The 25690-nt window shown below is 37.6% G+C and overlaps 6 protein-coding genes across 7 annotated transcripts; 2 read left to right on the forward strand and 4 right to left on the reverse strand.

Annotated features, from left to right (window-relative positions):
• Positions 1–420: 420 nt before the first annotated feature.
• LOC114530383 (disintegrin and metalloproteinase domain-containing protein 10-like) lies at positions 421–5038 on the reverse strand. 2 transcript variants are annotated; one of them, XM_028552004.1, is made up of 6 exons: positions 3872–5038; positions 2724–3048; positions 2345–2649; positions 1892–2039; positions 1628–1672; positions 421–1493 (listed from the first exon to the last, which is right to left on the reverse strand). In XM_028552004.1, exons 1-6 carry the CDS (start codon positions 4985–4987, stop codon positions 1465–1467), a joined length of 1968 nt encoding a protein of 655 aa, XP_028407805.1. In that variant the 5' UTR covers positions 4988–5038; the 3' UTR covers positions 421–1464. The 2 variants fall into 2 exon arrangements, with proteins under 2 accessions (XP_028407805.1, XP_028407804.1); XM_028552003.1 differs by having other exon boundaries at positions 421–1672.
• An 84-nt stretch (positions 5039–5122) lies between these two features.
• LOC114530322 (disintegrin and metalloproteinase domain-containing protein 10-like) lies at positions 5123–11734 on the reverse strand. Its single transcript, XM_028551933.1, has 5 exons — positions 10567–11734; positions 8901–9270; positions 7891–8216; positions 7322–7466; positions 5123–6224 (listed from the first exon to the last, which is right to left on the reverse strand). The coding sequence occupies exons 1-5, from the start codon at positions 11680–11682 to the stop codon at positions 5980–5982; spliced, it is 2202 nt and encodes a 733-aa protein (XP_028407734.1). The 5' UTR covers positions 11683–11734; the 3' UTR covers positions 5123–5979.
• A 149-nt stretch (positions 11735–11883) lies between these two features.
• LOC114530248 (xaa-Pro aminopeptidase 3-like) lies at positions 11884–17738 on the forward strand. The gene is made up of 16 exons (XM_028551839.1): positions 11884–12026; positions 12785–12895; positions 13062–13116; positions 13376–13468; positions 13735–13808; positions 13880–13952; positions 14067–14130; positions 14260–14300; positions 14438–14550; positions 14658–14767; positions 15537–15700; positions 16093–16243; positions 16697–16769; positions 16854–16900; positions 17039–17196; positions 17423–17738. The coding sequence occupies exons 1-16, from the start codon at positions 11984–11986 to the stop codon at positions 17553–17555; spliced, it is 1503 nt and encodes a 500-aa protein (XP_028407640.1). The 5' UTR covers positions 11884–11983; the 3' UTR covers positions 17556–17738.
• A 45-nt stretch (positions 17739–17783) lies between these two features.
• On the reverse strand, positions 17784–20843 carry LOC114530247 (kelch-like protein 20). Its single transcript, XM_028551838.1, has 4 exons — positions 20758–20843; positions 19205–20410; positions 18780–19075; positions 17784–18339 (listed from the first exon to the last, which is right to left on the reverse strand). Exons 2-4 carry the CDS (start codon positions 20395–20397, stop codon positions 18047–18049), a joined length of 1782 nt encoding a protein of 593 aa, XP_028407639.1. The 5' UTR covers positions 20398–20410; positions 20758–20843; the 3' UTR covers positions 17784–18046.
• Positions 20844–21049: 206 nt separating this feature from the next.
• Positions 21050–22497, reverse strand: LOC114530249 (ankyrin repeat domain-containing protein 45-like). The gene is made up of 5 exons (XM_028551841.1): positions 22185–22497; positions 21875–22042; positions 21630–21724; positions 21417–21558; positions 21050–21139 (listed from the first exon to the last, which is right to left on the reverse strand). Exons 1-5 carry the CDS (start codon positions 22402–22404, stop codon positions 21120–21122), a joined length of 645 nt encoding a protein of 214 aa, XP_028407642.1. The 5' UTR covers positions 22405–22497; the 3' UTR covers positions 21050–21119.
• Positions 22498–24294: 1797 nt separating this feature from the next.
• On the forward strand, positions 24295–25265 carry LOC114530267 (40S ribosomal protein S18). Its single transcript, XM_028551867.1, has 4 exons — positions 24295–24425; positions 24678–24866; positions 24946–25037; positions 25134–25265. Exons 1-4 carry the CDS (start codon positions 24369–24371, stop codon positions 25210–25212), a joined length of 417 nt encoding a protein of 138 aa, XP_028407668.1. The 5' UTR covers positions 24295–24368; the 3' UTR covers positions 25213–25265.
• The last annotated feature ends 425 nt before the right edge of the window (positions 25266–25690 follow it).

Consider the following 25690-nt stretch of genomic DNA (forward strand, 5'->3'; position numbering starts at 1 on the left):
CACGCTTGATAGTTCCCAGAATTATTGTTAGCATAAAACAAACGTTCGTGCTGTGGTCAGGGTGATTGATATGCGGACGTGTCAAATTAATTAAGGCAATTCGATTGTATGTTTTTTTCCTCTTGAAATTAAAAAGAAACAAGATGGCGCGGAACCTTTTTAGGAGAATTAACCAGTGGAGCTAACCTTTCTGGGAGCGTCTGTCTAGACGTAATTGTCACATGCAACCATTTTCGGTTCCGAATACCGTTTTGTTCGACCGCTTGTGTGCCGACATAAAACGGACAGTTTTTCCAGAAATGGATTAACCGCGACAAGATACGTCTAACTGACCGTCCCAATTAGAGTAAAAACAGTATGAATTATACAAATGAACTAATATAGTAATAAATGGCGATATTTAGGAGTATAGGCCTGAGATATGATATTTTCCTGATAATATTTATCACCAGCCAAATATGTTCGCTTGAGCAACATATTCGGTGATGGGTCTGCGAAATGTGACAACGTATTTCGCAATCGTACGGGCTGACTAAGTGTGTTTTTCTACGTGACGTGGCGCGAGTGGGAAGCAGTGGAAAGCAAGCCTCTGCGAAGGGCTGCCATATTCGCAATCGTCGTCAAGGACAAGAAGAATAATCCCTCCCCAAAATAATGAACTAGACGTTACTATTGCAAGTGAAGTGCTGCCTTAAAGGGAGGGCAGATTGGGGATAATTTTACGCCATCAAGGACAAAAAGAATAATTCTTCCCCAAAATAATAAATAACTCAATCCGAACAAAAAAAGTGCCTATCTGTTAAACAGGCACTTTGTCAATCTTTCTCCTTCACCGCGTGTGGAAAGGCTCTGAATATGATGTTGTAACCAGCCTTAATCAGTCCAACTTCAGGCCCATTTACACTATGCGATTTGTCGCATACGATTTGCACCCTGGCGAACGTATGAACAAAACCACTCTGAACAGAATGAATGAAGATTGTGGCATATATAGGCCCTTGTTTACATTCTTCAGAATGATAATCGCATACAACTTATCGTGTAGTCTAACTAGTAGGCCTTTCGTCATATTATATTATTTGACTGTCAGACTCAGCAAAAAAGCAAGTCAATGTGTGTACAATTAGATCTGTATAGATCTGTATGTGTATTCTCAAATTATCAGTTTCTTTGTGGATGTATACTAGACATCCTCCCCTGCCCCAACCATTGAATTAACGACGGGCCGAATGCCGGTCAGAATTTCAGTAAGCCTTTCCATATTTTACTACTAGGCTGGTGTTGTTTTGAGAGTTTCCAAGAACGTTGAAGTGTCTCCAAAAACTTTTCCTGTTTTAACAGTTTAAGGGGTGCATTTCCAACTTCCAGTATTGAATCAGCTCGAAATCAGCTAAATGATAGTGTTTGCATTCTCGCAAACGTTGTGTACATGTAGTCCTAAGTGCATTTCAAGCTACCATATCGTCAGTAAGGACAATTCCCCTTTCCTCTTCCTTTAAACGAGATAATTTAAACCTTGGTAGTGTTTTTGCTGGCTGTCGCTCGTTTAATTCAGGATTACTACTTTTTGTATATAGAGCTCCATGCTTGATTGACATGACTACGCATGCTATTAGAGCTACTGTACCGAGAAATATTGCCCACCAAAATGAGTGAGTTATTTCTTTAATGCCTATAGGAAATAGGAGAAGTAATTAAAAAACGGATGTAATAGTCGCAGTAATGAAAATACATCCAAGACGGGCCAAGTACCTGCCCTGGCTAATTTTATTTTTACCCTTTGTGAGTCTATTTTAGTTTGAAACAAATATAATTGAAGGACCGCAGACACCGCAAGCATCCGGCTTTATATAGCACACGTATGGAGAAACAATATGTTTGAATGACTTACTTTTTTTTCTAAAATACGGATCATAGCGATTGGAAAACGGAGCATTGAGGTTTATTCGGTGACAATCGTGAAAAACATCGCAATATCCTCGCCTGCTTGAACACAATGATCCTGCACTCAGGTATATTGACTTGAGTCTTGATTTGATCTAAAACATTCATGCAGACAAGGTTTTTAATATGAATTAACACGGCTGATTGCCACTTGATGCCGGAACCTTTTTCTGGCTTGATATGAAATAAGTGCTCGAAACCGTCCGGTTTCTTCGTGTGAACAGGAATTAGGACCGGTCAAATTTTCACCCAATTTTACCGTCCGATTAAATGAACCGGGCGAATTTGACCTATTTGAGCACAAATCCAAATTCGTCTGGTCCCGGGTGAATTGAGCCTTAATGTAAAAGGCTGTCTGAAAGACTCTTAAGTTGATTTAGGTGATAAACAAGTTACATACCTTAGTAATATTCTGTGCCGGAAAGCATTTCCCCTTACTCAAACAACAAATTTTACATTCATCTGATTTATCTTTACAAAAGCAAGGTTGCAGCCCAAATTTACCACAAACAGATTTTCCACTACAAACGCCATTCATGCAGATGCTGGAATTCCAGTTACACTCCGAAAAATTCTCCTTGTGCGATGGTTCTGGGCATATTGAGGTGTTGCCATTGCACACTGCTTGATCCGAGCATTCTGTTTCCACTGAACAAATTTCTCCGGCATTTTTGTACCTACAAGTCTTGCCATCGCAACACGATCCTGGAAAAAAAAATGGACACTCAATAACACTTTATTTCCCATCCCTTTCACACGATAACGTGCCAATTTCGTACCATTCGAAACGCTGCATTCAGCGTGGACCCTCAACTTGCAGGTTCCAAAATCACAGCAGTTCCCAGGCTCCAAATCTTTACACATCTCGTCTCCGCCACAGTCACACTCTTCGCCATGTTCCACCACAGCATTTCCACATAAACTTGGCGAGTCAAGTTTAAAGCAGCCCTTCTCTGGTAACGTGTTCAGGAAAGATTTAATTTGTCGAACAGTGCATGGGGAGTAAACAAAATGATTGCCTAGATCTGCATCGAGGCCAAATTTCGTCATTATGAAGTGGTCATCCTTGTTCAAAGATTCCGAATGGCAGCTATCTTCATCGTGCTAAATAGAAATTAGGCTGAGTTGATACGAATATTTATGCTTTCCTCATGCAAATTCATGTATTATTTACATAGTAATAGATTCATATAGTATTGAACGCTTTTTTTGACTAATGCATAATTTTCGTCTGTTTTTTTTTGCCAGTATTAAATTCAACCTGACTGGTCACAATGTAGAAGACACAGGCGCAAATATCATATTTCGCTAGTAAAACGTCCCGGCGTAAAAAAAATATCAATTATAGCCGGATTCGACGATTTTCCTTTGAATATCCCGTACGGCCGTGTCCCCAAAGTTTTTCATCTCATGTCCCTGATGTAAAAAAATTAATCACGTTTCACAATGTTCGCTGGAGTATCTCGTGTTCGTGACCCTATAATTTTCCCCTTGTATCACCCACAAAATGACCTTGAGCTTCAGCGGCGTAATTGATATCCTTTCAATTCTTGCGATCGCTGGATCTCATGACACACACCTGTAAAGAGTCTGTCAATCGTTTTTCTGAAAATCCTTATTTCTCTCAAGGTAGTCTGCTCCTCTTTCGTAGCCTGAACTTGACCCAAACTAAACCTTAAACATGCATAGCTGTGTCTCTTTTTTGCATTATAGTGGCGGCAAGCAGTTTTTAGTCGAGTTGTGTCTTTCTATAACTATCTTGCTCAGTGAACTCGCTACAGTATGAGAAACGGAGATTTCCCCAATATAAGCCCCCTGGAAATGAAACTACCGAAATAATAACAGACCACATTGCCCAACCCGTTTTTGGTGAACCCAGTGAGCACATTCGGGAATGATATTGTTAGAATTGTGCAAACAAACAAACCTTAGCGCCAAATGCATGGCCAACAACATGAGCAACAGCAATCTCTGTGAGCAGCGGAGGCAGGGCCACACCCTCCCGTTTAAAGGAGACAACACCCACATTCAAGTTGGTACAAATCCCTCCAGTTTTGGCCACTCCTAAAACGCCGTCGTTAAAACTGTTGCCGGTAAAAAACAGGCCTAAACAATAATGGGAATATCCCCCCTTGTTTTGCATATGTCTCAGAAATGTTGCCGCGTCTAGAACGGTGGGTCCTAAGACCTGTACAGTTTCAGACTCGTTGTAAACTCTGACCCTTGCAATTTGAAATTGGACCATGCTGAGGTTACGGTGAAGTTCAAATACTTTCGCATGAGTTGACATATCTCTGTTGACAAAGGATCTGTAAAATATGCGATTTAAGACTTCTACGTGATTAATCATCGAATTAAGGGAATCTAAAGTACTGCCCATCATTTTGAGGAACGCAAAGTCGGCCTCTAGCGACAAACGGCAGATTTTTGGGTTAGTTTTAAATTCGGGATGGGTCGAAGATCGCCTTTTGGAAATGTGATGTTTTGAATTCGCGCGCTTCTTGTTTCCGTAGTTGATGAAATTGAAGAGGTCGCCAAGATCATCTGTATTATCCTTACTCCGATACATCAGAGAATGAAATCTTGGAGATATGAAGTACTTATTAGCCGGTTCAATGTAATATGTTTCATTTTGGGATTTAACAGTCCCATAGAAAAATCCCGACTCAGTAATCCAACCGTAGACACTAGACAATTTATCATTGTATACACTCCCAGCAACTAAGGTATTTGAATTCAAATTAAGTTCGGTGTTTATGTTGCCTTTGATTTCGATATCAAAAGGAAAAGACGAGATATCCTTACTTCTTAAAATAAGTTTAAATTTTCTTCCGAATGCTTCAATATTGATAACTTTGATAGACGACGCTTCCTGCGCGGTCGATGACCTTTCATCCACAAGTCGGCCAATTTCTGCCTGTTTATATTTCGTCTCATAATCAAGAGCTTCAAAGTGTCTAATGACTTTTCCCGACCGCTTATAACCAGAGCTCAGCGTAGCGGTGAAAGCCAGGAGACATATATAGTTAATCACGTTTACCATTCTGTTGACAATCTCGCAAAGCTGTTTCGTTTATTTCGCCCCTACAAAAACAGGTCATACGGTTTCAATGAGCCTTCTATTATGTCAAACATCAGTTAATGATTAGTGAATGAAAGATGTGCTCTCAATGGAAAAGTCAATAATATTATTAGCAGGTGCATTTGACCCATTTGGCAGTTGGGTTTACAATGAATTAATACGTCAGCGATGTAACCAAAATTCAAATCAACTTATACAAGTGATTACTACGAATTATACACAAATAAAGCCAAATAAGACTAAGTTAAAGGCCACATTAGGGATTTCAATATCCCGTCATCAAATATAGTCTAGGCTTATCTTTACTAGGCGTCATTACTGATTCAACGCGCTATATCTCATGATAGTTACAATATGTTATATGTATACGCCTCACCCTGGTTTTCATTTAATCGTAATTGTCGTGAACATGTCAAGGTGGTTGATGTATTAGAGTAATGCAGTATCTGAAGTCAAGAATGACGATTTAAATACAGAAGATAAAGACAAATTTACATCCGCGAGTATTTCACATCGGTGAAAATGACTTGTTCACGACGATAACGACAAAACAGAAAGTATAGGCTACACTATGATCAATATGTTATTAAAAATTATCAATATATTCTTTTTCGTCTTATTCGTTCAGAAAAACTTGGAAATATATTCAATTAATACATTACAAGTTGGATACACTGTGACATATTATTATTATACCGAATCACTTCATGCAAATTAATATGTATCAATGGGAGAAAATATTTTAGCGTTCATACATTTCACGTTCTGCTATTGCCGATCACTTTTGTCCTCGTCTTAAACACCCATTCGCAGGCTATTATATTGATCGATTGTATGAAATATTGCAATAATTATTGCAAATAACTACAGCGTGCGCAAACCAGGTTTAAACGCACAACACAAAAATTGAAAACCCAAGATGCTGTAAACAAAATTTTTAAAACTATCTTATTTTATAGTTCTTTGTCTTCTTTGAGCTCAGAATGGGCTCCTCTCAACTCTCTGCGGGCTGCTGGTCCATCGCTCCGATCAGTGCCACAGCAACAGAAGCTTGGTAAGGGTTCGGCTGGTTTACCATCAGGGTTATCTGTGCCAGTATATCGAGCACCATACACCACAAGCAGGACTATTATACCAACCAGACCTAGGGTACCAAGCAAGATTGCCCACCAGTACTTCCGAGTAAGCTCGCGAACACCTAAAAGTTTTTTTTAGATTTGTTTAACTCGACAATGAAAAAGTGAAAAACGTACAACATAATCATATTGAAATCTATCTAATTCCCTATTGAACTTTCAGTGAAGATTTATCAGAAAATCTCGTTGTTATATTCCTAATCTGTAGTATTATCCTAAACTTCACATTCAACATTCGACCTATAACCTAAGACCATTTATAATCTATTCACATTAACGAGGTTAAATATGGTTTAACGAAATAAGAATAAAGAGAATTGACTAGTCCAATATAAAAATAAATATATATTTTGCCCCTTGGACTGGCATGTATGCTCAATTGAGATCTACATTATTCACCTCCCTCAGTACATATACAACGGGTCTTGGGGACAAACTATATTTCTCAGTAGCTTCTAGGCTTCTAGCCGTGCTTCTATATAGTTACGCGGTATGTGAATTCCAGGACACAATTTAAGCCTGTATATAAGCAAACTCGTTCTCACTGAATGAGGGTTCACAGTCAACCGCGAGTCATTCTATGACGCGGGTCCTCCGGATTAAGAGCTTAATTTGAGTATTATACGCAAAATCTTCCCTTCGATCAAGTTACTACAGTATTGCGGGGGTCCCAGTGGATTAAGAGCTTATAATTTCGAGTATTTTATATACGTAAAATCTTGCCAATGATCAAGGAAGTACGTAAGTTACTATATGACATGGCTGTCAAGGAATCGCACCACTGTTTTCCCTACCAAAGTAGGAGTAGCAAGTTTATCTTCGGGGTATATCAGCACTATCATAGGCATTTTTGTATCTACAGTCGTGGTGAGGTTTATAGGACGTTCCATGCTAGCACGATATATTCACAGTTCCTCATTATCGTGACAGTTTCGCCCATCCCCCTGCTTTCAAAGTTTGTCTTCGAGATTATGGCTATTACTGTTGTGACGCGCTGAATTAACAACCATTGTGTGTCAATTATCGACTAGATTGAGGTTAAACAGCCATTATGTATCAACATAGACAGAAGGGGCAAGGCTGCATGATAACACATTCTTTGGGGTTTTGATCAATATTGTACCATCTGCAATGATCATATTGTAAACTTCAGACTTACCTTCAGAGGTAAAATACAGGTTAAACAGCTGTAGAAGCGGACCTTCCAAGTCAACTCTTTGACAATACTGGAAGAAATCACAGTAGCCCGTGTTGTTGGCACATGGGGTGCCAATACTGTAGTTATACGGCGTACTACGTTTCATCTGAAAAACATACACAAAACATGATGTTTGAGGTGGATTTCACTATAAACCCTTTCGATAATCACGTGATCTCGCTATTGTCCAAAGCTATCCTGCACCTGACCATGGCCCCGTTTATAAACCAGAGAGCGATTTCGATTTCGGATGTGATTTTCTCCCATTGATTCATGTGAATCAGTGAATAAGTTATACACATTGATAAAAGGGCACTTATAGACATCAAAGCGTTCATAATTATTTGTTCCTTTGCATCTATCAGAGGAAGAAAATTGCATCTAAAATCGAAACCTTCAAAAACGTCTGGACGAAAATACGCTGTCTTAAACATAAGACATAAAATAAGCACAATGCAGAATGCTACGAATCCCGAAAGTCAAAGTCTGAGAGGAGCATGGTATATTAATGATAGAACGCTGCAATATACCTTATCTATCTTATAGGCACTGCGACAAACGCCATTTTCAATACAGCAGGCATGGCATTCTTCTTTTCTTTTCTTGCATTCACAAGGTTTTAAGTTATATTTTGTACAGATGGATTTGCTACAAAGACCCTTATGACACAGCAAGGCCCCTCCTTCGCATTCGGTATCGACAGGACGGAACTCCTGAGATGGGCATTTGTAGCCGGTGATACTCTTGGCTGTTCTTTCACTCAAACTGGGGCATCTTGACTCTTTAAGACAATCGCTACCACGTCCACAGATTTTTTCTTCATAAGCTGTTTTGCATTCTTTATTACAGCATGGGCCTGTAAGTGTCGAAAATTATTCTCAGAATTATGGGCGAAGGAGCTTGGGTTGGGATTTGGGAACTGTCCGTTTTCGCTGAATACATAGGGACAGGGGGGCATGGGGGAGGGCACTTGCCACTTGCCCCCCAAAATTTCGAGAATAAAAAATTCGGGCAAAGTTCAGCCGAAAATTCGGGCAAACCGAAAGAGTTACATAGCTAAAATTATTATCCAGGCAAATACTCCCGCAAATTTCAGTTTTATAACTACAATTTATTACTAAGTTATTAACTTTATACTTCGGCGTTAAAACACTATGGTACATGGTCACAGAAAATGGTTCTTGATACCGTGATAGTTTATGACTTATTTGATTAAAGGAATTTAGTTTCCTGAAATCAATCTCTTGACTTTACGCCAACTTTGTGATTAAAGTTTGCGGGACAAACAAAGCCTGGTTTTCATCATTCACAGACTGTCGGCGATGCTCTGCGATCCTTTGTCGACGACCGATGAAGTGCAATTTTTTTCCGTCGGACAAAGCATTTTAGTTTTTATACGCACGAGTGAACTGCAAGTGATGAAAACCAGGCTTAAATTAAACCCGTCAACCCTTTCAGCTTAATCATCAGCGTGAAGCGACAGTTTAATAGCTGCAAAAAGGTGTAATCCCGTCTGATGCTTCCTGCCGAGAAAACTTACCTTGACTTGGACTGCACGTTTTTCCAATGTTGAGTTTACATGTCCGCCAATCACAACATAAGTTAGGTTCCTGGTACCGACATTGCTCTTCCATTCCACAGTCACATTCTTCATCACCCTCAATAACGCCATTTCCACAAGCATCCCCTCGTCCAACCATTCTACTGTAGCTCTCAAGACAGAGTCTCGGATATTTCTTGACGTTGCTGTCAATGACTTTTCCTCGTTTAGCATTAACGTTGGCCATAATCTCCTCAATACTGCATTGTGAGAAGCGATCATTTCTAGTGCGATCACCACTTGTTGCCTTGTCAAACATGATATAGTTTCCATCTTCACCTCCAGGTACACAATCATCATCTTCATCATGCTAAGCATAGAATGAAATATATATATATATATATATATATATATATATATATATATATATATATATATATATATATATATATATATATATATATATATATATAGAGTGTGAGGAATGTACTGTGAAATATCAGACCAAGGCTTTTTTAAAAAAAAACACATGCAGAAAACCTCTGTTTGATATTTCACAGTACAGATCGACCAAACAAGCGAGGTCAATAATCAGTTTATTATATGACTGAGCTGCATGAGGCATTCGGGATACTGGTCCGGATACAGAACATACAAATCATGGTCCGGATATGGGTTTTACAGACCGCTTGTCAACCAATCAGAATAAAGGACTTAAAAATCCATATAATACTAGATTACGTCAATTAAGTCAAATTATTTTATTAAACCATTGTTCATTGAATTGCTCTGACTAAGGGTAGCTGATATTGGGATGCCAACAACAGCAATATTTTCTGAACCATTTTTCTTATACATAAAGTAAAATAATATGGTAGGCAGACATTCAAGCACATGGGCCCAAGAGACAAGTTATCCATCTGGATGAACTTGGCAAAAAAAAAGTTTGTCTCGTAATTGGAAATGTGAGGCAAAAAACAGATGGATCTTCTGTCAAGAAAAGTTATCTGGGTAGTTTGTCTTACTTCATCATCACAAATTCCGGAGTTCCTAATGCCAGATGATCTGTCTCAAAAAATAAATTAAGCTAATACCACAGAATAGGCTTAGTGAATACAAGTGAATAGGTTAAAAAGTGAAGTGTACAGCTGCACATAACAACCTTATTGTAAATACTAATATGCCAACCATAGAACTCTCATCAGTGGAAATATAGTTAATGTATGTCTTGTATCATAACAGTCACCCCTATTATGATACTAGATCGCATATTAGCAACAATCATGTCAAAGTGGATATGGATTGCATCAACATCTTGCCCTAACCTAGCTGAGATAGGTAGGTTTGTTCAGAGAATAAACAGAATTTAGGCGGAGATACTTGACATATAGTTGACATAAGGTAACAGTCATGAAATTTAGCGAACTAGTAAACCATCTTTTATAGTTAAAAATAGCAATTCTGTGGAATTCTCTTTCACTAATGCAGTAAAACCAATATCATATACCCATTTAGGGAGACAATAAATATATTGCATGCATGTGTAAATAATTATGGTAATAATCAGAAAAGTAAAGTGTCGGCAAAGGCACGTATCCAACTTTCTAATATATTAGAAATTGAGCTAAGTTTTGTAAGATACCATAAAAATATACAAGAGAAATACCTTGGCTCCAAAAGCATGTCCAATTTCATGAGCAAATGTTATTTCTGAGACTTTTGGTGGAGTATTTCGTCCTTGAAGTGTAAATGTCACAACTGCTGTGTTATAACTGTTGGACCCCCTCCTGCCATCACACATTCCTCCAGCTCTACCCTGTGGATAACCAATCCATGCTAGCCCTAAAATACCTCCAGCAAAATCTCTGTGGGTGAAATAAACAGCCTGACAGAAAGATGAGTAATCTTTTTTCGACATTATTGATAGAAATGTTGAGCTATCAATATTCTCTCTTCTTAATTCTGTTGGAGTTTGGTCTTTATTGTGTACTTGCAATAGCCCCACATGAAATTGTAAACTATATGGGAAATATGTGCTGCTTGTATTGAATGTCTGGCCATAAATTATATTTACAGCTTGTACATGCTTTAATATTTCGCCAACAGCCAATATAGCGTCTGTTGCAAACCCCAGAAAGGTGTAATCAGCTTCCATCGACAGACGACAAAAGTTATTCTTCGGAATGCCTGTTGCTCTTCGAGTTCTTATATTGAAATCCTCTCTTTCCCCTTGCAAGTCGTTCCTTTTAAATCCCTCTTCAATCGGGGCAATTTTTGGTTCAGCAAATTTCACACTATACTTTACGTCTTCGTCCTTATATATCACGGAATGAAAGCCCATAGGTTTGTTGAAATATCGTTTTGCCGATTCGATGAAATAAACATCATCTTTCATTAGAATTTTCCCGGTAAACAAACCTGTGTCTTGATGCAAGACTCCATGAACGATAGAACCTGGTTCGCCGACAACTTCACCAGTTAGCAACGAATCTCTGTCAAATTCTATTTTCTTGCCATCTCCATCAAGAATTTCTGCATCGGGCGCTAATGCTTTTGTATCAGGCCAAAGCATTAGTTGAAATTTTCGTCCGTGAGCATTGAACACAAGAAACTGCGTCTTACCAAGACTTCTTTGTGTATCCCTTCGGTACAATTTGGGCTTTGCGGCATAATTCAGTGTTTCGAAATGTCGAACAAAATCATTAAGTGGCGTTATAGCAGAAGTTTCTTCCTTTGTAAACAAAAGCAGATAATAGACATAGCCTAGTAATAAAACTGCCATGTTTATTAGAAAAATGGTTGGACCCACAACGTTATTAGTAACTTATTACTAAAACTGTCATCAACTTTATAATTAGATATTATTTATATTTACAGTGATTTGCATACCTAGCAACATTTTAGCAACATTATAATTTACAAGCCAATAGGAAACGAGAATGGAAACGAGTATTTCCGAATTTTCTTTGGTAGGAGGCGGGGGGGGTGCGTTTAAAACATAAACATTTTAAAAATAGAGACACAATACTCTGAGTGGAGTATATGGGTGAATTTGAAATGATTATAAGAAATTTGGCTACATTATGGTTGGAAGATATATGAAAGTATTCCAAATTTGCAGATATGGTAAAATTTTAGTTGTTCATACTGACTACAATAGTAGAATAGCCCACATACAAAATATATAATTTATAAATTATTTTGTAACTTTGTTATCAACTGATTATCACCTTGTGTGATCTCACCAGTGACACCCCCTCACTCCTTGTGACACTCTCTTAAAATTGCACCTCCCATGCCTTAGAGAGTGTCATGTATTTTGTGAATGCATATTTTGAAAAAAAAACTGGTAATACCAGAACATCAATATATTAAAGTGATTAATGTACTAGGGCCAGTTGTATAAAAGACTAGTTAAGAACAGAATTGGCCAATCAGAGTTGTGTGTATTTCTGAGTTAATTAACTAGGATTTAACTATGCAAAATGTAGTTAAATAGTTTTATACAACTGGCCCCTGCCTATTTAAAGTAAAATTGTCTGGTGCATTGTATATGTGCTTATTTATTCATTAACTTGGCACAACCCCTTTAAACTCATGACAGTGGAAGACTTATTAAGAAAAAATATTTATTTACTAAAACTTACAATACCACTTACAAGTACTAGAGTCAACTACAACTAACTAACAACTGTATGAAACAAAACTTTTATATTGCCAGTGTTCATGTGATCATGACACAATCAAAGCATGTCTACCAGTGAATTTTGAAACAACCAATTACCCAAGAACAACCAAACTGCTAATCTTATATGTCAATAGATAAATTGAAATTTGTTAGCTGGTATATATTTTTCATATGTTACAGCTTTTTTTTCCAACAGGTATATCTGGAAGTTCAGTTTGTTGGCGAAAACTTCATACATCAAAAGTAACACATCTATTAGGTCAACCAACTGGTGTTACTCATCCACATTTAATGCAAAACAATGAAAGTGAGTTAATTGTTATTAGGTTCACTCCATACCATGTATAAATATTTTAAATTATGATATATAACCCCTCACCTGAGCACTGCTCTCAGTGACTTCCAAGAAATAAGATGTAAATTGGATGGTTAATATTTCACATTTAAAGGCTGCTAATATTTGACTCCTTTAGTCACACCTGGAATTTCCAGAGATGAGTATGTTCAAAGAAGAGATAACTTAATAAAGTAGGTATATTTATATATGTATAAATATCTTGAATGAAAATCGAGCTGAATAAGTAACTTATTCCCGTATTCCCAGACAAATTTCTGTATTAATTGCTTGAATCAAGAACTTTTATCTCTATTCTGAGTGACCTATTCTCAGGTCAAAAAGTAAGTGCACTGTGCACATGTTTGTCCTCGTCTTTATAATGTACCTACATAAAAGCTGCTCTGCATTTTTCAGAAGTTGTGAGACTTTGATGAAATTTATTTTACTTAGAGTTCTTAGGAACACACACTATGGAAAGTTACATAAAAGACACATTCTTATATTCACGTCAAGTCCTGAGTATTTCATGGGCCCGGACGTACCGTAAGTTATAGCGCAGTTATAGCCGTTCTAAATGCTAATAAACTTTCCTCATCATGACGTCAAATACGGAAAGCCTGATGCTACACGAAGTTTGATTGGCTCCGCAAAACTAACTAGCCAATCAAACTTCGTGTAACATCAGGCTTCCGCGTTGACGTCATCGTGAGAAAGATCTATCGTATGACAAAGCTTGATACAAAAATGTGGTATGATCGTATGATAGCTTTAACGCAATGAAAATACTAATTTTCTTTCTGCTAAATTAGGTATCCTTTCAGGCAGAATTCCAACTTTTTGTACCTAACAGGATATCAAGAACCGGATAGTGTCTTGATTGTAGGTTGGTACAACTGATTAGGCAACAGTTTTTTCGTTGGATAAGTTTTACATAAACTGCTTTTTGTCCTTTAGAAATTGGTGGGCATACTTCTCCTGGACAAGAATATAAAACCGTATTTTTCACAAGACCTAGGGATCCATCAAGGTCAGTTTTACTGTAATTGCCTGTAATGAAACACAACCACATTATAGGCGCACAAGTTTGTTTCATTTGATGACACAATTTTATTTAACGAGATTCGAATTTTACTTATTTTAGAGAAATTTGGGATGGACCACGAAGCGGAATAGAAGGAGCTGTTGAGCAATTTGGATTCCATGAAGTACGAGATATTTTTAGTTAACATGTTTCTTGATCTTCCCAGATCATTACGAATACCCTCAAAATGTGTCCATTACGGACAACAAACAACAAATATTATTTTCGTAATCGGGCTTGTTTTTTAAATTAGGCATACTCAATCAATGATCTATCACGAACCATACTAGAAAGGTGATGTTGTTGAGCGTTGAACCAAAGTAACTTTGTCAAAATATCCGCAGTCGTAGAGCAGTAATAACCTGATGTTAGGCCCAAGATTTAGTTCAGGAATCAATCAAGATCTACTTTTCTCTATACTATGAATGCAGGTTTAATGATGAGAATTGCCATATTTGGTATGACCATATGGAACCATCTCATCTTCATATTAACAAGGATATTACCGACGTTCTTTTCAATACAGCCAAATATAAATTTAGCAGTAAGTTAACTATGCCGCCTATGCAATGTTTCAATCACGTCCAAACGAATCTTATTAGGCAAAAATGAAACAGAATTCAAAGTCGTATCTAATTGTATTATTATTAGGAATTCATCGCGTCGGTCATTTGGTTGAGTCGCTACGAGTGGTTAAATCTCCCGCCGAAATTTCACTTTTGAAGAAATGCACCTCGATTACAGCCAAAGGGTTTATCAAGGTATCTCGACTGCTAGGCATGTAAGCATTATTCATATATTAAAGTAAAGAGAGTGGACTCTTGAAACTATTCGATTCTACATTCTGATTTTCAGAACACCGCACAAAAACAGCTTTCCGCTTGAGTGATTAGTCCATACAAGAAGCAGCAAGTGCAATGCATGCATTGTTAGTCCTTACGTTTATTGAAAGAAAAATAGCTCGGTCATGCATGCATTTAAAGCACCGTGAATGACTGCTGCTATTAAACATTTCAACGAAAAGTAACAATTGTTACGAAATGTCAAATACTTCAGCATGATACGGTTCCAATATAACCAGGGAGCAGCGTGGCAGCGTCTTCAAACAACTTAGCATCAAATGTGGTATAACAACTGCCTAAAACAGACAAAACACTTCTCGACGTTTCGACCTGAGGGCCTTCGTCAGGAAAGTTAGTATGATAACTCTCACGCTGACTCTCCTGACGAAGCCCTCAGGTCGAAACGTCGAGAAGTGTTTTGTCTATTTTAGGCAGTTGTTATACCACATTTGAATTCAGCATGAATTCGAGTGTTTCTTACTCAATGACAGCTGATAATACCTTTAAACCTGACCTTAAACATAAACAAGCATACTGCCATCGCCACCAAGGGTCGTCATCATGGAGACATGGACACATTTTCCATATATCCCTCATGATCACATACATGACAATGTCTTTTGTGTGGTGTTGAATATTTCGCATACATTCCTGCCTGGTTAGTAACTATTACTCCAATACACTTTAGACCATGGCAAATACCAAAGCCGGAATACAGGAATCACAGCTACAAAATATTATGGAGTTTGAATGTAAAAAACACGGAGCTGATCGGTTATCCTTTCCACCAGTAGTTGCAACTGGATCGATGGCTAACATTCTACATTATATTAGTAATAACCAAATATTACGGTAAATGTTGACTTGGTCATTCTTCAATTTGGTTAAGCTAAACGAAATAGCGGCTAGCCCACCTTAAGACATAGGGTAGACTAGGAAACATCCTTTTTCTGCCAATTTTTCTCCTGGCACTTTGTAATATTTTTATCCTAAAACTTTATTTCCGCAACATCATGATGTTTTCGGGTAGTCGAACAGAGAAACACATATTAGCTATTAATATATATATTGAGGACGGCACTTACCACATATTGAGGACAGGAAAACGTGACAATTTCATTTCAACCAACAAAATCTTTAAAATCCAGATCGGACGTTCCTTTATGCAGAGAAAGGTTTGGTCTGATTATCAAAATAGAAGGCGCCCTTGTATACCACCGTTGTCACATCTGATGTATATTTAGAGATGGCGAGTTATTATTGGTCGACAGTGGTTGTGAATACAATGGCTACAGCAGTGATACGACAAGAGTTTGGCCTGTCAATGGTAAATTTACAAAAGCACAAAAAGAACTCTATGAAATGATGTTGAATATTCAAAAGGAATGTATAAAGGTATCAGTCGGCCGACACCGCGGAAATTGGTATAGGCTTAGCCGCAATTCTCGATACTTAGACTTCAAACTTGGTGAGGAAAAAGATTTATAAATATTCAAGAAAATATGTCTTGCACAAAAGATTTGAAGCTTGCTCACGGTAAAAACGAATCGTCTGAATTAATAACCTTGTGTATACTTTAAGCCTCAAAATGGCCATTTCACAGCGGTCAGATGTGTATGATGAGCTGTCAAAAGATTGCAGAATGCGTATTCAGAAGAAAAATTGAACTTTTTTAAGATATTCAAAAGGTTTCTCTTTGATAGGGCGATACAGAAATGCACAATTGTGAACCAGCGATTAGATTTTCGGGTTGAAACGTCTTAAACACCAATTTCTGCGGTGTCCAGTCGGCCTGACGTTTTTTATACGATTAACGACAATCTTCAAATCAGGTTCTTTGTCGTCTAGTTATGCCAGGTCGGTACTTCAATTGATAATCTTTATCAAGCAATGACGTCAATGATGGAAAACGACTTCGAAGGTACGTATTAAACACAACATCGAAAGACAATAAAATTCAATTAAAAAGATAAAATTATCTTCTTGACTTCTTTACGTCTTTTAGCTCTTAAATTAATCCCAAAAGGTCTTCAACGACACCAAAACCAGCAGGTTAGTTAAACTTACTTTAGATAGGAAGCTTCCTGTTGCCATAATTTCAAGCGTATCGGTATAAATGCCAGACTATTTCTAATCGTCCGTAGGTCATTCTTATGGGACACTAAGTCAATTATCTCATGTTTTTTACAGCTTGTACGAAAATTGTGTCCCCATCATATTGGTCATCATCTTGGTATGGATGTCCATGATATTAGTTCTGTTGGTAAAAATCTTCCTCTGTCAGAAGGAATGGTAATCACCATTGAGCCTGGTCTTTATGTTAGAGATGAGTTGGATGTGCCAAAAAGGTGGATAAATATTGAGTTGTTAGTGTCAAGCTGACAGCATTTGCCAGTGATAAAATATTAAAGCCAAAACCACATCAAAAGTAGTTAGGGGACAATTACAGTCCAGCAATTATGGGACTTAGTCAATTATGAATTCACAATGAGTCACAATTTTTTGGGGACACCTTTTTTTTAGAAAAGTGTGGTATTTAATATGTACTGATTTTGTGCAATATTGATCTTTCAGATATAAAGGTATTGGAATTCGCATTGAAGACGATATTTTGATCACAAAGACAGGGCCTGTTGTCTTAACATCTGAATGCCCTAAAGAAGTGGATCAACTGGAGAATATTGTAGGAAGTTGTAAAACAATATAGTGTGAATAGTGGAAAAAGGAGTTTTACTTTAAATATTCTCAATTTTTGCTCCAATGTTTGGGTCTTGAAAATGCCACTGGGATAAAGTAGCATTTTAAGCCTTGCATTGCCCTGAAGCCTGTATGTGGATAAACTAGGAAATATTGCTTTATAGCTTGGTTCTCAAAGAAAACCAGAAATAAATGAAGGAGGAAAACATGAAAATTCAATCATCCTTGGTAATATAAAACCTGACATTTTAAACAATTCTATAATTGAACATACTACACCTTCTTACACAACTATCTACAATTGCCGGGTGTTAGTAAGCATAAGTGGCAGAAGATGATAGTCAGTGTCAAACTTCAGAATATTCATACTCAGGTCATATTGAAATCCTGACCCTGTATTGTGGGCTTGAAATACAATACAGCACAACAAAGTACTGTATAGCTTGCCTGACAACCATCTACTGTACAAACTCACAAAAACACCACTATTAAACACCATTATTAACACCCTATGGTATCACACAATGGTACCTTAACCACCCCTACACCCCCACCTAGTCTTCTATAGTTCATACCACCATACATCTTCCATTGGCTATTTGAGTCCAGGACCTCAATGGTCTTCAAGTAGGTGGTACCATCAAACCCGCCTACCGCAAGCAGCTGTCCATTAACAACAGCAAGACCCACACCACTACGTCGAGAGTTCATAGCAACCACAGGACTCCATTGGTTTGTCTCGGGATCAAAACATTCAGCACTGCTCAGCTCAGTTGAGTCATCACGGCCACCAACTAAAACACAGCAAACAAGAGATTTATTTGGATACAATGGTCTAACATTTAAACAAAGAAAATTATATACCAGTAATATATTTTTTGTGACAAAGTGGTTGATTCATGAAAATTAACATGGGATTTGTGCCTCTTCTTGTGTGTAGTTTAGGATTTTTAGGCCCATATTTATTAACAGAACTTGGAACAATCTAAAATGCTACCACGCAGGTCCAACTTAGCTAAGTTTCTCCCACTCGTGCAGGCTCATATTGTCAGCGGACAACTTACACAAAATTGAGAGCAAGGCGTAAAACGAAAAGCTTCTAATTTTTCATGCGAAGACTGCTGGAAAACTGAGCCCTCTTTACTGGGAGAAAATTTGCCGAATATGACCAACGTGTACCATGCCTTTCACAAATACATAAATAAAGTTTGCTATCAGTCCATAATGTACCTACCAGCAAAAAGTTTATCTTGAAATGCTGACACGCCAAGGTGCTTTCGTCTTGTACCCATTGATGGCATGGCCTTCCAATGATTAGCTGTAGGATCATATCGTTCAACTGTGTTTAATGGTGAGGTACCATCTGACCCTCCAACTGCATAAAGGTAGCCATTAAGCACTGCCACAGCTACGCCAAGCCGTCTGGTACTCATTGGAGCAACTCTGGTCCACCGGTTCTCTTTTGGGTCATATCGCTCAACAATGTTGAGACAGGATACACCATCCTGGCCACCAACTGCATACATATGGCTGTAGGAAAAAATTACAATGATTTCCAAAAACATTTTAGCTGTAAGCTATAAATATAGTAGATTGCCTATATTACAATATATTAGTATAATTTCAGTCTGTAAATAAAACTATTAGTTTTAGACATACCCTTTGAGAACAGCAACACCAACACTTGTCCGACATGTGCTGGTTGGAGCAACCTCAGAACTCCATTGGTTAGTCTTTGGATCATACCTCTCAACACTATTTAGGTAACTACTTCCATCATGGCCACCAACTGCATACAACAAGTTATCCAACACAGCAACGCCAACTCCACAACGTCGCTTATTCATTGGTGAAACCAACCTCCACTCACCATTCTGAGGATCATACCTCTCAACACTATTAATAGCATCACCACTACACCACCCACCTACTGCAAAAAGAACTTCAGTACACTTTGTTGGCCTTCGAGGTCTAGTTCTAGGCCCCTGCATTAGCAACCTTTGCTCAGGCAACAAAAGGTAATTCTTTGCCTCATCAACAAGGTCTCTACATGCTTCATCACTTTTGATTAACATATCAGTACCAACAACCCCTACCAAGAATTTCGGCCCTAGCAGGGGGAGTCGGACATGCTGTAAAACAGTTGGAAGGTGGTGACGACGCTCGGAGACGTTGTGCTTGATCCATGACATAACTGCCTTAAAAACAAGCTCCTCCGAGGAAACATTCAGTTCATCGCTTGAGAGAATGTCTAGCAACTGACCATATGGTAGCAATAAAAATTCCTCGCTTTCTGCAACCTCTTGAAAATTATGCTGTGTAAACATGTCTGCAAAACGCAGTAACTCGCGACATGCGTGAGTGTCAGCAAATGCCCGAATACCTAGACAATTCGTCGGATCTAACTGCTTTTTTAAAAACTCACAACAAATCTCCTGAATTTCGGTTAATTGTAGCAAGCAAGCAGCCGGTAGAAGCGTCTGGACGTTTGACTCTTTGATAGTTATCGATCCTGTATAAGCAAATGCTATCAATAATTCCATCGCGTGTTCATCTACATCTTTAATTGGCACCTCCATTTGTCGACTTTCAACCAGTTCTCCTGTGAACATAGCCTTGAAATACGGAGAACAAGAGGCTAGAATCACTCTATGAGCATACAGCACTCTCGACCCAACGCGTAAAACCACATCGCAAAGTTCTTTGCACTGTCGTAGCCCGTCTAAAGCTTCCAAAACGTGCTTCGGATGCTTGTCAGATATATGTTGGAGTATCGGTTTATTTGAATGGGTTTTCCTATTCATAGCACTCGTAACCGATACAGGACCCTCGGTAGCGTAGCAGCAATCCATTTACGAGCGATATCTTTATAGAGTAGATAAAAATGTTCCAAGAATGAAAAATTTATAGTGTATAAAACATTGTTTCAATGTATAATCTTTGTGGCGACGTAACAAAGTAACTAAGGCCACGCGAAAGCGAGGTTATCCGAACCAGACTTCGGCAGTTCAGCGCGCGTTGAACTATTAGCCTGTTTTTAGCCTGCGGGATGAACTATTTTTACTATATTTGATATTTTATAGAAATATTCATAGAAATATAGATATGGCTAATAACAGATGTTTATATTTATATGCGCAAACATTATACTCGTGAAGATAATATATTGAGAGAGTTTTCTAAAATAATATTTCAAATAATAACTACATTACCCCAGTGGGCCTGGCAGCGATAAGCGGAGATAGTCGCCACAAATTATCACTGATGGGCTCAATATAAGAGAAGTTGTCAGCATGCCTCTGAAATTACAGCATTCACATCGAGTTTTATATTGTTCAGTAAGAGATTAACACTGGTAAACAACAGAGACTGCAGAACAATTTTTCAAGATTGCATAAGGGGTGCAAATTGATCTGCTAGGGGAAGGGACCCTAATCTATTGTTCTCATTTCATTGTTCATATAGATAAGAATTTGTTACTGAAAACAGATCTCCTTCGAACATTGTAAACCTGAACCGTCTTCATTTCACTATTTTTTCTCTAAACTTATAGGAAAATGAACAAAATAATGGGTCATCTTTTTTTCTCAATCTCTAAAAAAAAGAATATCAAAGAGTTATTGGTATTTTTAGCAACATGGCATGGAAGTGCAACTGAAAAGTTGAGTATCTACATATTTAGCTGGCAATCTGCTCAAAAACAAGATCCAGAAGCATTAGTATTTTGCTCTCTCTAATGGCATGCAACTTCACTTGTCAATGCTAGATTAGGCAATAGGCAGACTGGCAGGGGCTGATAAGCAAGCTCACTCTACTCAGTGTCATTAGGTATCATAAATCATAATAAGTCAATGGCATTATTATATCATACCCAAATCTTCAAGTTTCAAAAATATATAATGCATAGCTTCATAAAGCTCATCTTTCTTCTTAAATATAAGTTCTACAGATGCAGTATCTTTGTTTGCCATCAACCAAGTGTTTTTCTCGTCACACAACTTGTTACCAGTTAACTAAAATTTAATATTCAAATAATGCATGAGTCCTTTGTCAATTATATGACTGGTAACTATAAGGAAATTACCTTGTCTTCTTTGTTTAAACGTCCAAGATTCTTCTCTGGATCTGTCACTGTACTTTTGATGTCCTGAATTGCTGTTTGTAAAGCAGCAATTGCCTCTAAAAATAATAGAATGTTTCCTACTAAAGTACTAATATTGTATAAGTTTAGACTAGCTTTTCCTCTCTGGTAACATAATAGACTTCCAGTCAACATGGAAAAACAGTTTAGAAGAGGTTACATATCCAATTAGAAAAGTCAGTTTCTACCAGCTCTGTCCAAGAAGTCAACACAATCCTGTTTTCCATATCTAGCTGCAGCCTCTCTTGCACGCTCTCCGTGAACATTTGTAACCTGTAGATCTACACCAAGGTTTACAAGCATCTTTACACAGTCTAAATGTCCCCAAGATGCAGCACGATGTAATACACTATAACCTATAAAGTTAGACAAACATGAATGTAATGTATTTTGAATTGAATAATAAGAATTGAAAAATTTGGCTATAAGCCTTCAACAACTTTGCATACACATGTATAAGTTATATAATGATTGCTTATTCTTAAAAGCAATAGATACCTTTTTTGGTGCTCGAATTAAGGTCAGCCCCCCATTCAATTAAAAGTCTTATAGCATCTTCCCTCCCAAGTATAGCTGCAAAATCCAAAGCGGATTTCCCGCTTTTATTTCGTTCGTTTAGAAAGGTTTGCCGGTCCGCGACCTCGTTTGTCGGGTCTTCAAGATACTCCTTCATTTTCACCGTGTCTCCTTGACAAACTAAATTTGTAAATGCAGACATTTGTCATTTCACAGTTCAACTGTTCAACATAGAGTTCAACATGGGTTTTTGTTTATAGTACTTGTTGCCATGTCATTTGGTTCATCGCCTAGACCCCCCCCCTGAAGAACGTACAGGGTATCATAAAATGCTAAAGTTGCCAAATTTTCATCATTTTTAAACTTGAACCACCATAGGCAGCCCGGTCACTGCTGTTACGTCATGCTATTATATATGTATATAATTACAATAAGGCTGGCAACTCTCTCGCAAAAAATATAATACATACATTAATACCATCGCTTAAAACAAAAATATTACGCTAGTTTCTTAAAAAAAACTACATACAAAACACCTTGGATATATTGACTATATTTATCTGTCATTTTTAGACTTGAAAGAAACTTTAAAATGCTCAAATTTTACGAATTAAAAGTGTGTTTTCGTTGAAATTTTGCGAAACAGAGGCGGGATGCAATTTACTCGACAAACGTCATCATCGGAGAATTCGTCGGCAAACTTCTGATTGGCTGTGGCAAGTTCGGAAAATTACGAAGATCTTTTTTCTTGATTGAGTTGACCTTCGTAATTTTCCGAACTTGCCACAGCCAATCAGAAGTTTGCCGACGAATTCTCCGATGATGACGTTTGTCGAGTAAATTGCATCCCGCCTCTGTTTCGCAAAATTTCAACGAAAACACACTTTTAATTCGTAAAATTTGAGCATTTTAGAGTTTTTTTCAAGTCTAAAAATGACAGATAAATATAGTCAATATATCCAAGGTGTTTTGTATCTGTTTTTTTTTTAAGAAACTAGCGTAATATTTTTGTTTTAAGCGATGGTATTAATGTATGTATTATATTTTTTGCGAGAGAGTTGCCAGCCTTATTGTAATTATATACATATATAATAGCATGACGTAACAACAGCAGTGACCGGGCTGCCTGTGCTTGAACTCGAAAAAGATTACACCTTCCTAGGCAATTTGCAAGGGTAGTCGCTTTTTAGTAAATCGTAACCATAAATATCGTACTGATACATTAACTGAACTTACCAAACTAAAACGACAAAAAAACTGTCTACAAAACATGTTCCATCGTAATCTTGTATCATTTTAATAGTATCAATGCTAAAGTATTGCATTCTGTAAACTATGCGATTTGACAAAGTTACACTACATTTTTACTATAAGGCACTATAGCCCCGTACAGACGGGTAGGTTTTCCTTGACCAGTTCACTTGCTCGTGTATGACGATTGGCGAACAAGTTTTTCTTGACAAGTTTTACGAAAATATATATTTCGAGTATATTTACGACAAAGTATACGATCGAATTTCAAAACAAACAAAAATGATAAAATTTAAAAATGATAAAAACCGCTCAATTAGCTCGAAGATATTTAATTGTTGCGCAATTTCCTACTTAAGCTGGCATGACTAGCTTTTGAACAAGGCTCCTTCGCCTCTAATCAAGGAGAAAATTTTTTTCGCGTACACACGAGCAAATAAAACCTGGCAAGGAAAACCCGTCTGTACGGGGCTTAAATGGGCTTAAATCTGTGATTAAATGATAAATCGCTGATATTGCTGATATAGCTCAGTGCCTGCACACCTTTTAAACACCTGCACCTCTCTAGGTGCTCGCCTGCACATGTGTATAAAACACCCAGAGTTCATCGCGATCTTCCTCTTCATTCCGCCATCATGGTAAGAATAGAAATTGAGCGTATATTTCAATAAATAATCCACTGAAATTTTCTCTAATCCTGCAATTGTTTTTTATTTTCCCCTTGCTTTCTTGTAGACCAATAATCATTTGTCCTGTTTGTAAGCTCTTTCTAAAATTGTGCATGAATTGTAGGCGAAAAACAGCCTCATAACAGTGGTACTTAATAAGCACAATGGAGTTCGATGATAATATGGAACGTTTATCCCTGTTTAGGCTCTCGTTGTTCCCGAGAAGTTCCAGCATATTTTGCGTTTGATGAACACAAATATTGATGGCAAAGAAAAATGCTTGTTTGCCTTCACAGCGATCAAGGTATTAGGAATGATCGAATGATTCCGTAGAAATAATTGTGAACATTTGATCAATTGATCTTATATCGATGATGACGAGTGAAATTCATCTAATAGTTTCATACGGGTTTGTTTGACTTCATATTTGTAATATGTGAACAAAAAAGAGGAAAATTAATTTAAACGTTTGTATTCGAGCTTTCCAAATATAATTAATATCCAAATTTTAAGTTGCCAGGGAAAACAACAAAGTGATGTTTTCATCTTAATGTAGGGTGTAGGTCGACGTTATGCAACCTTGGTGTGCCGCAAGGCTGATGTGGATCTTAACAAACGTGCTGGTGAATTAACAGAAGATGAGGTTGAACGTATTGCAACCATACTTCAAAACCCTCGGCAGTATAAAATTCCTGACTGGTTCTTGAACAGAAAGAAAGACATCAAGGATGGAAAATACAGTCAGGTTTGTAATATTACCAGTTGTGATAGTATGCGTGATGACCATAGACTGAACTAAATTGATGCTTTACCCAATTTTATAGGCACTTTCCAACAATCTTGACAATAAACTTCGAGAAGATTTGGAAAGACTTAAGAAGATCCGAGCCCATAGAGGCCTTCGTCATTACTGGGGGTAAGTATGCTGTATTGACCAGATAAATATGACACTTTTAACTGTGAAGCCCACCAAATAACAGAAAGGAATTGAGGTATCTATCTTTTTATCTAGTCTTCGTGTCCGTGGTCAGCACACTAAGACAACTGGCAGAAAGGGAAGAACTGTTGGTGTTGCCAAGAAGAAGGGTTAATAAAATATGTAGAATATTTCTGGAATAAAGGAATAAAGTTGACTTTCAACTACTATTTGTTTCAATAGTAATGCCAATTTACTTGACAGTCTGAAATGTGTATCAATGAAAACATTCTAAGTTTGGGATAAAATTGCAGTTGAATCACAACATGCAGCTAAGATCAGAAGAGCTACAGTTCAGTTGTTTATTTCCAGCTGAATGTCAACTATCCCAACAAAAGAACGCTTTCATTTGGATGCCTGACTACTATATTATACCTGAATGCAACGTTATATATTTACTATTGAAGCGCCTGGGTACGAGGCTGTTTGGATGCGCAGTCAAAAATGTGACTTTGCTTATTGAATTAAAAGTTTGGGTTCATTTCAACCTCTATCGCTGCCACTTCCCATTATATTCGGTCACTACTGTGTTGAATGAAAATGGAAAGGTCAAAATTTAGTAAGATACCATCGCTGCATTATATACAGAGTGC

This window comes from Dendronephthya gigantea, unplaced genomic scaffold (genome assembly GCF_004324835.1).
Source record: "Dendronephthya gigantea isolate DGI-Jeju-01 unplaced genomic scaffold, DenGig_1.0 000061F, whole genome shotgun sequence".
Classification (NCBI taxonomy): domain Eukaryota; kingdom Metazoa; phylum Cnidaria; class Anthozoa; order Malacalcyonacea; family Nephtheidae; genus Dendronephthya; species Dendronephthya gigantea.

Coding starts and splice junctions, on each gene's coding strand:
- LOC114530383 (XM_028552003.1), bottom strand. CDS start 4,987: ATGGTAAACGTGATTAACTATATATGTCTCCTGGCTTTCACCGCTACG. Junction 3,049..3,871: donor GCCATGCATTTGGCGCTAAG/GTTTGTTTGTTT, acceptor ATTTCTATTTAG/CACGATGAAGATAGCTGCCA. Junction 1,673..1,891: donor TCCGTATTTTAGAAAAAAAA/GTAAGTCATTCA, acceptor TATTTCCTATAG/GCATTAAAGAAATAACTCAC.
- LOC114530322 (XM_028551933.1), bottom strand. CDS start 11,682: ATGGCAGTTTTATTACTAGGCTATGTCTATTATCTGCTTTTGTTTACA. Junction 9,271..10,566: donor GACATGCTTTTGGAGCCAAG/GTATTTCTCTTG, acceptor TTCTATGCTTAG/CATGATGAAGATGATGATTG. Junction 7,467..7,890: donor GTGCCTATAAGATAGATAAG/GTATATTGCAGC, acceptor TATGTTTTTCAG/ATGAAACGTAGTACGCCGTA.
- LOC114530248 (XM_028551839.1), top strand. CDS start 11,984: ATGGTTGGAAGATATATGAAAGTATTCCAAATTTGCAGATATG. Junction 15,701..16,092: donor AGTAATAACCAAATATTACG/GTAAATGTTGAC, acceptor ATGTATATTTAG/AGATGGCGAGTTATTATTGG. Junction 16,244..16,696: donor TTCAAAAGGAATGTATAAAG/GTATCAGTCGGC, acceptor TTTGTCGTCTAG/TTATGCCAGGTCGGTACTTC.
- LOC114530247 (XM_028551838.1), bottom strand. CDS start 20,397: ATGGATTGCTGCTACGCTACCGAGGGTCCTGTATCGGTTACGAGTGCT. Junction 19,076..19,204: donor GGTGTTGCTGTTCTCAAAGG/GTATGTCTAAAA, acceptor TTTTTCCTACAG/CCATATGTATGCAGTTGGTG. Junction 18,340..18,779: donor TCAAGATAAACTTTTTGCTG/GTAGGTACATTA, acceptor GCTGTGTTTTAG/TTGGTGGCCGTGATGACTCA.
- LOC114530249 (XM_028551841.1), bottom strand. CDS start 22,404: ATGTCTGCATTTACAAATTTAGTTTGTCAAGGAGACACGGTGAAAATG. Junction 21,559..21,629: donor GTTTAAACAAAGAAGACAAG/GTAATTTCCTTA, acceptor ATTAAATTTTAG/TTAACTGGTAACAAGTTGTG. Junction 21,140..21,416: donor TTTGAAACTTGAAGATTTGG/GTATGATATAAT, acceptor TCTTTTTTTTAG/AGATTGAGAAAAAAAGATGA.
- LOC114530267 (XM_028551867.1), top strand. CDS start 24,369: ATGAACACAAATATTGATGGCAAAGAAAAATGCTTGTTTGCCTTCACA. Junction 24,426..24,677: donor TTGCCTTCACAGCGATCAAG/GTATTAGGAATG, acceptor ATCTTAATGTAG/GGTGTAGGTCGACGTTATGC. Junction 25,038..25,133: donor GGCCTTCGTCATTACTGGGG/GTAAGTATGCTG, acceptor CTTTTTATCTAG/TCTTCGTGTCCGTGGTCAGC.